This window comes from Microcaecilia unicolor, chromosome 1 (genome assembly GCF_901765095.1).
Source record: "Microcaecilia unicolor chromosome 1, aMicUni1.1, whole genome shotgun sequence".
NCBI lineage: Eukaryota > Metazoa > Chordata > Amphibia > Gymnophiona > Siphonopidae > Microcaecilia > Microcaecilia unicolor.
In genome coordinates, this window is record NC_044031.1 from 656171569 (window position 1) to 656184298 (window position 12730).

Genomic DNA, 12730 nt, shown 5'->3' on the forward strand with positions numbered 1-12730 from the left:
ATACCGCCAATCAAGGATATCATCTCAATTGCTCACATTAGATAAAAATATACAAATCCAAAAAATTAAGATGTGTAGTTCTTTCACTGTTACTAAGGTCAATAGTAGTGCTCCTGGGGGCATGGTCTTCTGTTGCCCAGCACTTGCATTCCTTGTAGTGAGGTATGCATGGAATATATAGGAGTTCGTTTTCTGAGGACTTTGAGCAATGGAGATAATGACTTCTACCCCAGGGGCTTCTAGAGAGCCCATCGAGTGGGATTTAGTGAAGGAACAGGCATGGTGCTTCCACATAACCGCCTCCTTGTTTCCCTGTTCAGTCGAAAGGCTGAGGGCACTATGTTCAGAGCTAGAAGGGGTCTTCAAGTTGGCTTATAGCCTTGTTGTAGCTGCCAATGAATTGCCTGAAATGCTGAGAACTGAGAGTGAGTTAAGGATAGACAGCTTGATGAAGATAGAAGTCTTTGGGGAGAGAGGGGAAGGAAATAGTGATGTTTTGTTTTTTAAATTTTTTTAATTTACTACATTTATATCCCATCACAATATCCATGTATTTTGAAAATAGGCTGGATCATTCCCAAATATACGTTGATGAGTCAGAACAAGGGTCCTAAATTGAACTCTGTATGTCACAGGGAGCCATTGTAGTTTTTTTTTTAATGTTGGAGTAATGTGTTCCAACTTTGAGATTTCAATGATTAGCTGTGCAGCTGCGTTTTGGATGACCTGTAGAGCTTGGGCGGGATGATGATATTCCCAGAAATAAGGTGTTGCAATAATCAATCTTTGTCAGTATCAAGCTCTGTACAATCATCCAATAATCATATGGTGTCACCATATCTTTCAGCTTGCTCAACACGCACAATTGAAAGAAGGAAGCAGAAATCACATGGCCTATATTTTTTTGCATTGTTAGATTGGTATCTAGGAAGATGCCTAAACTATAGATATAGGGCTTCACAGTCACTTTTTCACTCCGATATTCAAACATTGCTGGTAGGGATGGGTTCAGAGTCTTACCTACATACATTTTTCTGTCTTTGCAATATTTAATGACATTTTGGCCTGTCCCATCCATTCAACAATTTTGTCACACACATTTTTTAGTTGTACATATAGATCCTGGTCATGTTTGTTAACAGGGATAATGAATTGTATGTCGTCTGCGTATATTCTATATGATATGTGTAAATCTTGGAAAATATCTCCTAGGGATGCCATAAATAAGTTAAATAGTACTACTGAGAGGACTGAACCTTGCAGTACACCACGTGTGATTGGAAAGCTAGTTGTTACTGTGTCTAGTATTTTAACATGGAACTTTCTTCTCTGTAAACATGAGAGAAACCAGGATAGGACTTGCCCATCAGTGCCAAAGTCTGACAGCTTGTTGAGCAGGAGTTGATGGTCAAGTGTGTCAAATGCTGATGCGATATCAAGTGTGATAACACAGAAGTTGGTGTTCTGGTCCATTCCGATCTTTAATTCATCCAGCATTGGTTTAACAGTTTCTTCTTTAAGCGAGTCTACCAGTACACCTTCCTGCAGTGATTTATTCACAAGAGTTTTTAAAAACAGTGCAGTTATCTCCAGCATTGATGTAAATATTGTCAAAGAGCAGGGGTCTGCTTAAGCTGTGGTGGGTGATAGGCTCTTCACCAATTTCTCTATCATGTCATCTATAATGTGGCATGAATTCCAAGCATTATCCGCTGCTTCTACCCTTGATGTGGGCAGAACTAGAGCAACAGATTCTGAGTTTGAATTTTTTGTGTTAAGTTTCTCAAGGCTTGCATGACACTGTGTGGGTTTCTTCTGTATTTACGTATGTTATGGAGAGACCCATAACAGCCTCTGTTCGATATTAACTCGATAGGCTTATAGAGAGACACATATGGTTTATGTTTGTGTATTGTTTTACTACAGAATGTTCTGCTTTGATATCCACTTTCTTGCTCAGATCATCATTGAAAGTGAGGTACAAAGGGGCTCGTTTTCAAAGCACTTAGAGTTACAAAGTTTCATAGGTTACTATGGGGTACATTTTCAAAGCACTTAGAATTACGAAGTTCCATGGGTTACTATGGTACTTTGTAAGTCTAAGTGCTTTGAAAGTACGCCTCAAAGTGTCTTAAATGAAGTGGTTAGATCACAGAAGAACTTGGCACATGATACCCCTGGCTTTTCCCTTTCTACATATGGTAGTATATCCCCTTGTTTTTTTGCATCTTACTTATATCTGGGGCTTCTGATTTTAGATTTTAACCAATAAAAACTGATAATGCCCTTCCCCCAGCACAGAATAAATAAAATAGGTGGTTATTAGACAAACCTCCTTCCCCTAGTATCTTCTCACCCCATCCCCTTGCTTGTCTTGGCTCCTCCACTCTGTTTTTATGTCTTTTATTCACAAATGTGTAGATTTCATTCATATGTAAAAGTACCCAGCAATAGTACCTATGCTGCAAATATAGCAGTTTCTTGTATCTTCCAAGAACTTCTAGTTAACTGGAAAATAAGCACCTAAAGTTAGTTCATAACCATCTAGAAATGCAAGTTCTATTTATAGCCCTTCGTGTAGCTGAAGTTTGTTGTGCTGATTCCACCTGCCATTGGTCTATTGGGCTGTCTGCTTCCTGACCCCTGTCTCATCACCGTATTTCTTCCTCCTCACTTTTTGATACCTATTTCTATACCCCTTCATTTTCTAGGATTTAGTCCACATTTGGATCGCCATTGTATGATTCAGGCACGTAGATCTGGAATGCACTAGTCTGTTCATGCATTGACAACACAGAATGTTGCCCTTGTTTGAGACTATGACCAATGACCACCCTGCCCCTCCTCTCTTTCAAAGATGAAAACAAAGTGGAAATTGTTAGGATGGTTCTTATAAAGGGCATTTCATCATTGGCAGAGACAAAGAAGTAGCTGAGTGAAAAAGGAGGGGCTCAAGGAAGAGAGGTTGGGTCTCTGAACATGCAAAGGTTAGTTTTAGTATGTTTTCAATCCTGCCACAGCTCCTTCTACCCAAGGTCAGAGAGGAATCTAGAGCTACAGATTACTCCATAATGCCTCACTTAAGCACATCTTGAAAAATTAATGTAGTTTAGGACTAGGAATGTGTATTTTAATTTTATTACAAACAAAACTAATGCTATTGAAAAATCTTTCTCACGTAAGCTCCTACCCAGGACTTTACAGCAAAATGGGTATCAAAAGAGGTTAATGTGTTGTACACAGAAAACATGACCACAGTTTCTAAGACGGTACTAAGCTTGGTATCTTTGAATTCTTAATAGCGCAATGACCTTATGGTCCTTATATGCTGTCAAATTCTGTGTGACATTATAAACATTTCTCTTAAGTTGTAAGTTGCGACTTTATAAACAGAGGTGCATAGCTATATTGGAAGACATTCAGCAGTACAGAATAAGAATCTTGTTTCCTGGAGAAAAACAAAAGAGGACCTGAAAAACTGAAGAAACCTGTCCATGAGATTGTATTTTAGTGTTTTCCATAAGATCCCATATGGATACTGAGCGAGAGAGGAAATGTAGTTCTGGTTGCTTGCAGATTATTCTTAGTGCATGTGGAGCAGGTGGCAGAGTTTTAGAAGAGATATACACTGGATGGCTTGCAGGGTAATCTGAGTGCTCGTGGAGCAAGTGCCCCAGTTTTGGATGTAAATGGGAACAGGTGGCATGATCGTCTAGGAGGTGGTACCTGGGGAGAGGTGGTGTGTGCTTGAGGGAGAATGAGCCATATATATATCCATGAAAACAGAAAAGTCTGGTTTTCTATGCTTATGTTATAGATGCTATCAGTTTCAACCCTATTTCTCCTCTTGAATGGTAAAGGATCATGTTTCCTGCAGAAAGGAGGATTTCCAGCTGTCAAGAGGTTTTAACAGATTCTAATTTGATATATTTATAGCTCTTCCCCACTTCTCCTCTTTGTGTTGCAGATTTACCAAATCTAAGAATAGTTGCTGGAAGCACTTAGATAATGATTTACACTCCATTCCCTTCAAGTTAGTTGGAAGGGGGAGAGGAACATAGACTAGTGTTCATGCTTTCAAAGCCCTGTGTTGGGATAAAGGCTTCACTCCCAACTCTATATTGTAATGTGATTTTCCTCTCATTTAGGAAAGTGTTTTTGTACCTGAAAAATATATATATCTTTAATATCCTAATAGTATCTAAGAAGAACAGCCAGACATTCTTTCAGTGTGTGTGTTAACTAACTGAACATGGTTTTTTTTCAATGTTTATTTTCTTTTATTGGAAAATGTCAATAGCAACAGAGACAAAGGTTATCATATATATATATATATATATATATATAAAAACAGCCATAAATCAACATTGCAACAAATAAGGTCTCAGTATTAGCACAACACTTCAGCATCCTTCCCTAATATATTCCAGACCCCCTCCTCCCCCAAAATAAACTCCCTCCCCTTATTTTTAAATGATCAAGGAAGGGTCTGGATTCGTGGCCCACCGAACATATGGGTCCCAAGTTTTATGATGATAGATGTCCTGTCCTCATAGCTGTCAGTTTAGATATCAAATGAATATAGTCCAACTTATGTAGAATCACTGGAAGACCAGGAAGGCAGGGGCTCCTCCATGCTACCGCAGGAACCAACGTGCTGGCTACAAACACTTGTGAGGCAAAGCGATGAATTGAAGATGTTTTTAAAGCAAGCAAGCTAAGCTACTCCATGAAAATGTGAGGGTTCTGCCCTGTGCCTGCTCGCTGACTTATGTGCCTTTCACATAAAAGAACACACCTTTTTTTCTGAATATCACTGTGTGGCCACTTGGTATTTCCACAAACCACACACCTGACACTCCTAGGTATCTCGTATCACTTTAAGTGACACCTGGCTCTTCTGTCCTCCTGAGGATAGTGGGTGCATATTGGTTATAGTTAAACAGAAAACTAGACAACTAAAAACCAGACAGGTTGGCCTCCAGGATAGGTTTGGGAAACATTAGCCTAACCAACAATGTGTAACTATAGGGAAATTGGAGGCAAGAAATTATCTTCTGTTTGTGATTAGTACACAGTCTGCTGTATTTGTAAGTAATGCTACTGTTTTTTGTTTTCACTGCTGAATTGGGTGTGTAGCCCAGGGGGAAGGAGTGCTGGTAAAAAAGAGTGTATAACCTTTGGGAAGAGGGGGGCAGAGTCTGGTAAAGCATGTCAGAGAAGAGTAACTGGCTGATCAGGAAAAAACCCTCTCTTGCTTCCAGCAAGCTCATGTGCTGTCCTAGACTAAGAGTGCCTAACCTATACATCGGCAAAAATGAGGGACATTTGGAGATTTTCTGACCGGGGGGGGGGGAACCAAGGAAGCTCATGAGGGTGGATTAGAACAGTGTGTTTAAGATCCTTGTTCTCTTGACTGTGAAAAGTCTCTTTTTGTTAGTAGGTTAAAGCCAGTGCTACAAGTTGTTTTGAGTGTATGTTAATGTCTGTGTGCTGATTAATGGAAGCCCTGTGATTGTGTTCCTGAGGATGAAAAGTATTAGTCAAGACTCAGAGCCTTCTACACCTGCAGCAACATCTGTCAGGGTCGTGTAACACCACAGGACCTTCAGAGGGCCTTTATTACTATCACAAAGAGCAGCAACGAATGAAAGGGCTGGGCACCCTCATTTGAAGAAGAATTATAAAACAGAACATAAGCTAAGCGTCATACTGGGTCAGACTAAAGGTCCATCTAGCACAGTATCCTCTGTCTGACAGTGGCCAAGCCAGATCAGAAGTACTGTCAGAATCCAAAGAAGTAATAAGATTCCATGCTACTTACCCCGACTTCACCTCCAGGGATTAGTCCATATCTTTTTTTTTTTTTAAATACTGTCATGATCTCAGAACGTAACTTATGCATTGAGTGAAAGAAATATTTTCTTGTATTTATTTTAAATATATTACTATATAACTTCATGGAATGTTCCCTAGGCTTTGTACTTTCTGAGAAAGTAAATGAACAATGTGCATTGACTCATTTTATTCCTCTCAGGATTTTGTCATATCCCCTCTCAGCCACCTCTTCTCCATGCTGAAGAGCCTCAACCTCTTTAGCCTTTCCTCATGTGAGAATCATTCCATCCCATTAATTATTTTGGCCACCCTTCTATGTACCTTTTCTAATTCTTTTCTCAGATGCGGTACCCAGAATTGTGTGATTGCACCATGGAGTGATACAGAGACCTTCTTTATTTTATTCTCTGCTTTTTCCCTAATAATTCCTAACATTTCTATTTACTTTTTTGGCTACTGCTGCACAGTTAGCAGAAGCGTTCATTGTATTGTCCATGATGATACCTAGATCTTTTTCCTGAGTGGTGACTCCTAATATGAAGCTACAATTTGGGTTATTCATCCTAATATACATTGATTTGCACTTGTCCACATTAAATTTCATCTGCCATTTGGATGCCAAGGGTTCTCCTGCAATTTCTCACAGTCCACATGCAATTTAACTGCATTGAATAATTTTGTGTCATATCATTTAGCGCATGCTAATCATTAACATGGGCAGACCGGTGGCTCTTGAAGAAATTTGTAGGGCAGTGATGTGGTTATCGCTCCATTCATTTGTCAAGCACTGCAGATTGGACATTGCAGCCAAGGTCCATTCGGATTTTGGCAGGGCTGTCATTCGGGAATCTTTGCCTTCCCCCACTCAGTAGATCTGCTTTGGCTTATCCCACTTGTGCAAAACAGTAGAGCTGACGCTAAGGAAGGAGAAATTATCTTATCTGATCATTTTTTTCCCCTTTAGTCAGCTATAGTGTTCTGTAACCCACCCTTGGAATACTTGGGCCTGGGACTCTAGGTGTGCTCTGCAATTTTCTTTTCATTGTGAAAAAAAGAAAGAAAATTATGAAGAGTCAAATCTCGAGTGTTACAGTTTCCTGCAGTACGGGTGTTATGCTTGCTTGATGCAGGAGAGTGCCACTCTATAATGGTATGCTCGCCAGCTGATCATTACAGCTGCACTGCTTGATGGGGAATGGGTGTGTTACCAAAAACAACCTTCTGCTACATTGGCAGATGCATTCAGGATCTTTTCAGGGAGCACCACCAGCTAATACCAGTGAGGCCACTGGTAAAACTTGGGTTTTTTTTCTCTACCTCCATCTTCTGGTAGAAAGGGATAAGACCTACTTGTGCAGAATAGTGTAGCTGACTAAAGGAAAAAAAAACTTATCGGGTAAGACACAATTTCTTCTTTGCTATAAGGACATCGGTTGTTTCAGACAGAGATTCCCTTGATCAGTACCTGTAGACCCAGTCAGAAGACATTGGTAGTATTGCATCCTTGTCTGATTTGAAGGAAGTTTATATCAGATGGAACACTTCACTTCCTACCAGTGATAGTCTTTTACAAAGTGAATTGAATTGTGGAATAATAAAGTTGTTGGGATGAAAACCTTAACAGTATTTGCATTCATTGTAGAAATGGTACTTTACTCAAAAAGTATTGTTAGGTCTTTTTTTTTTACTTTCATAAATAAATTTTTTTCTTTTTCTTCACTGTACTTTTATTTAAATATATAAAACGTGCATTTATTTTTCCTTTTAATTTTATACTTTGACCTAGTGCTTTGAACGCTATCAATAATAACCTAAAATACAGAACATTATCTTTCCTATATTTACAACAGAAATCACTCACTGTCCAAAAGGCTCTTGAAGAAGAATCATCTTTAAATATTTCCTAAGTTTTAAATAATCCTCCAGTCTGGGAATGACATTCATAATTTAGGGTTTGCAGCAGAATGAACATATTTGAGTCTTGCTAGTTTAAATGAAGGACGTGCAAGGAAAAAAAGAGTGGAGGAGTGGCCTAGTGGTTAGAGTGGTGGGCTTTGGTCCTGGGGGACTGGGTTTGATTCCCACTGCAGGCACAGGCAGCTCCTTGTGACTCTGGGCAAGTCACTTAACCCTCCATTGCCCCAGGTACAAATAAGTACCTAAGCCGCATTGAGCCTGCCATGAGTGGGAAAGCGCGGGGTACAAATAAAAAAAAAATAGAGGCAGTTGGTTGTGTGCAAGGACCTTGGGATGTTTGTTCAGGCTTTCAAGTGTCTGGTAAAAATGTATGCATTTTATTAAAGCCTGTTGCTCTAGTCTGAACAGGGGATAACACAGCTGCTTTATATCCTTCCTGCTTGTGGGCATGGGAATAAGTGATTGGTAGTTTTCTTCAGTGTTAGGAGCGCTCTGTTGTGTCCTCATGTCACTCTAATACATTCTCTGCCCAGGCAGCCTAAATGCTGCCTATGCAGATAAAGTACTTGCCACATGTCACCATACTTCCTTGCCCCGCCTTTCTGCAAGGATGAAATGGTTTGGGACTAAATTTGTCTGTTTGGAGTGAGGGGGCATAGAACCAAGTTCTGTTGTGCTAATATTATAACCACTTCCTGTTTGTCATTTAGTAATAGAGAATTTATTTTACCAAGTAGTGAAGAGCTGGTAAAATTGTCTTAGGGTGGTATCCCCAAGGATTGGAGCAGAAATGGGGATATGTATTAAATGCTGTATGGGGGAAGGACAGCGTCTTGGAACTGTGATAGACTTGCCAGTTTTAGGTTACTAAAGGTGACAGTTAGCCTTATAAGTGCTTTGGATAGTGGATTGTTTCTGTTCCTTCATCCCTTTGCTTTCTGATATTGGCAGCTAAAAGTATGTCCCAAATAATGTTTAAATACCTCTATGGGAGATTTTTGAAATCCTAGTGCAGACCATCCTGAGGCCCTATCACCTGTGTTGTGAAAAAACAGAGGTTCCCTAGAGTTTTTAATGCAAGTATTTTCCTGCTAGATTGTAATGTATGGACTCTGGTGCAGAAGGCTGTCTCTCTAATGAATTTCCTTGTGTTCTTCACTAGGTCTGATGGTCCCAAGTGGTGTAATCTTCCTGTAATACTCTGCATCCTTTGTAGCCTCTCGCCATGTCTACAGTACAGGTAAGGCCTCTAAACAGCTGCCCCCCCCCCCCCCCCCAATCTGTTGTGCTTACCTCTAGGCTTTGGTTCCAGTGTATGCTAGATCCTTTCCCTTATTCAGAGGATGCAGAACAGTGGAAAAATGCCTCGAGTCTCTCCCACCCTCTGCGTTTAGTAAAATACTAGCTGCATCCTGCATGTACTATACATCAGAAATATACATAACAGCAAGCAGTAACCTGCCTCTCTCTATTGCATAGTAGTAGTGCTAAAACAGTGTCTGCTCTCCCAAACTCTTGGGTTCCGCCAGGTTGGCATATGTGATGTGATATTGACAACATACTCAAAACGAGCCTCTCAGATCCTCTGGATATGAGGTAATATGTGACTTTCCAATATGTCTAGAGAAGTCAGGGGGACCACAGAAAAAATTGTTTAAGGAATGTTTATCATGCTCAAATTGTTTTATTTGTAATCCGTCTTGCTGAAGGTGGTGATCATCATAAAAAACAAACAATAAGTACAATAGAGGGATAATTTTATAACGGGGTGCCTTTGTGAAATGTACAGATAAGCTCCTGTTTATATATTTGCCATTGGCTCATTCAGTGACATCTAGTAGCGCACAAATTTAGATCTATTCCAAAGAAGGTGTAAATGTGTGCACATATTTTTATGTACATGTGCGTTTTAATAAAATGTCAACTGCACTCCTGGGAATAGCTATGTGCAAAACCAGCTTTACATACGGAAATAGCTGTATAAAATTACCCCTAAATATATAATAAAACCATAAAAACAAATAAGATCATGGCTACTTAGCACAGATACTTGCGGTACTCAGAGTACTGTTAATTGTTGTGTTGGTGCACACAGGCTGTAACTTTCTTTTATACACATATGAGTTAGAAAAACAAGAGATACTTTATGACCAAACTGAAAGCAGTGGGTGAGCATGAGTTTTGTTTTCTTTCTTTCCAAAATCATGGAAGTTGGGAAAGAATTGGAAAAAAGGAGATGGCAATGTCTGTATGTCTGAGGGCAAAATAACTGTCTATAAATTTAAGAGAATGGGATATGAAATTGCCATTAGGGAAAAACTGGTAAAAAGACACAATGAGTTAGAAAATGTTCAAATCAGATTGGGGGTCTCAGAGAAATGAGCCCCCCCCCCCCCAAAAAAAAAAAAAAAAACCCAGTTAATTTCTGTGGGAGGAGGAGTTCATAGAAACATAGAATGTAGACAGCTAAAGATCATATAGCCGTACTTGTCCCAAGCGCTCTTGAATTCAGATGCTGTTTTTGTCTCCACCACTTCCACCGGGAGGCTGTTCCACGAATTCATCACCCTTTCCGTGAAGACGTATTTCCTTGGGTTACTTCCAAGTCTATCTCCTTTCACTTTCATCATATGCCCCCTCGATCCAGAGGTTCTTTTCAATTGAAAGAGACTCACTTCCTGTGCATTTATGTCACGTAGGTATTTAAACGTCTCTATCATATCTCTCCTCTCCCGCCTTCCTTCTAAAGTATACATATTAAGATCTTTAAGTCTGTTCCCATACTCTTTATGATGAAGACCTCTGACCATTTTGGTAGCCACCCTCTGGACTATCTACATCCTGTTTATATCTTTTTGAAGGTGTGGTCTCCAGACTTGTATGCAATATTTTAAATGAGGTCTCACCAGTCTTATACAGGGGCATCATTACCTCCTTTTTCCTTCTGGCCATTCCTCTCCCTATGCACCCAAAAACTGGCCTCTACAACTGCCCTACCACCCTACATACTGCTACCATGTGTAACAACATTCCTAAACTAGCCCCCCCCCACCCCCCAATAAAAAAAAAAATACCCAAAACTGGCTTACCACCCTGCAAATTGCTCTTTCATTGTCACTTGCAGCAGATGAATCCAGCAACTAGTGGGTTAAGTCCGCCTACCAGCAGGTGGAGATAAGAGAGAAACAAACTAAAGGCAGTGATACCAGACGGCCAGCTCCTTCCTTAGTTAGTATGTCTCTATCTCAGCAGGTGGTGGACGGCTTTTTCTTCAGCTCCTGGGCCCAAGGCCTCTGAGGGTGCTCCTGGGCCGGTGGTCAGTTTGAGCCAGGAGTGCCGGAATGGTGGTGTCCCCTTTGGCAGCATACGCAGTTGCTGGGTCCCTGCTGCACCTCAAATTCCCTTTGAACAGGCTTTTGCTGTTCCTTTCCTTCCCTGTTTGTTTCTGCCTCACTAAAAAAAAAAAAAAAAAAAAAAAAAGAGAACCATAGAATTTATTTAAGAGAAACACAGAAGCACAGGGAAGTGTGTCAGGTTTGTGTTACTGCTGTCCGAGTCCTGTTTTCTGTTGCCTGCTTGTCTGAGCCTGCCTCGAAGTGGAGTCAGAGAGTTTTTTTTTTTTTTTCTTCGGCTCAGCTATCAGTTCCCGCACTTTCCCATTCTGGGGTAAGTCCTGCTGTGTTCCTGTTCGGGGACGGGTGATGGCAGCGGAGGCGGTAAAACGCTGTTCCCGATGCGGGAAACGATGTTCGGCGGCGAACCTGTGCAGTGCTGATTTGGCGGGACTCGACGGAGCGGTGGGGCCCCCCGGGAGCATGCTTTCCCTCCCAGAGCCTGGCGATTCTCACGCCATTTTGCGATCAGTTGTGGAGCCGGCTCGGGTAGCGGTTTTGGGCAAAGCTTCTTCTTTGCTGGTACGGGAGTCGGGGGGGGGGAGGCCGTCAGGCACTGTAGGTGGTGGTGCAGGTGCCATGGCTGCGACCTCCTCTGTTGCGGGGGAAGGGTTTTTGCCAGAGTTTATTTTGCTACTCCATCAGCCGTTTTTGTTGAAAAGGGCCTTGCCTCCCCCCCACCTCACGCGGCTGCGACAGCTTCGGCCTTTGATTCTCTCAGGGGGGTCTGGGGTAACCAAGAGATTTTGGGTTTTTCCCCAGAGGATTTCTCCTCCCTTAAAAACCCTAATCTTTCTTTGGGGTCTGAGGAGGGGTCCTGCATACGGTTACCTGCAGCTTCCTCCATGGTGGCTCGCTCGGAGCAGACAGGGGTAGAGGACGTGGAGGACGGTGTCCTCACTGACCAACTGGAGGACTCTTCCACCGTGAGGATTTTCCATAAGGAGGAGTTGTCCTCCTTTATCTCTCAGGCGCTGGAAGCCCTGAATATAGAGGACCCTGAGGTTGCGGCTTCTCAGGCGGTCAACCCCAAGATGGCTAGTACCAGACGACCTTCTAAGGCCTTTCCGGTACATGAAGCTATTGAAGAGTTGATTTCGGCCCAGTGGGCGGATCCGGATGGGGGACTGAAAGTAGCCAGGGCTATGGCCAGGCTGTATCCGGTTTCAGCGGACAGTTTAGGGCAGTTTGCTCTACCTAGGGTGGATGCCCTGGTGACGGCGGTCACTAAGAAGACTACTCTTCCAGTGGAAGGTGGTGTGGCACTTAAGGATGTGCAAGACAGACGGCTAGAGGCCTCTTTAAAACATGCCTTTGAGGTGGCCGCTTTGACACTTCAAGCTTCTGTTTGTAGTTCTTATGCGGCTAGAGCTTGTCTCAGTTGGCTACATTCTGTCATGGATTCGATTTCGGAGTCTGATAGGCCAAGAACTCCTCAGATGTCGCTGATGGATATTGGGCTGGCAGCGGATGCCTTGTATTATTTGGTCCGTGCTTCGGCCAAACTCATGGCCTTGACCGTTTCCTCTCGGCATCTTCTGTGGCTCCGTCATTGGGCCACAGATATGGCCTCTAAGCAATGG

General features: G+C 41.9%; 1 protein-coding gene across 1 annotated transcript in view; it reads left to right on the top strand.

Annotated features, from left to right (window-relative positions):
- CSK (C-terminal Src kinase) overlaps nucleotides 1-12730 on the top strand; it is a 188179-nt gene that overhangs the window by 97867 nt on the left and 77582 nt on the right. The window contains exon 2 of the mRNA XM_030186510.1: nucleotides 8918-8995. Within this exon, the coding sequence (XP_030042370.1) occupies nucleotides 8981-8995 (15 nt within the window). The 5' untranslated portion in view covers nucleotides 8918-8980. The remainder of the gene's footprint in view (nucleotides 1-8917; nucleotides 8996-12730) is intronic.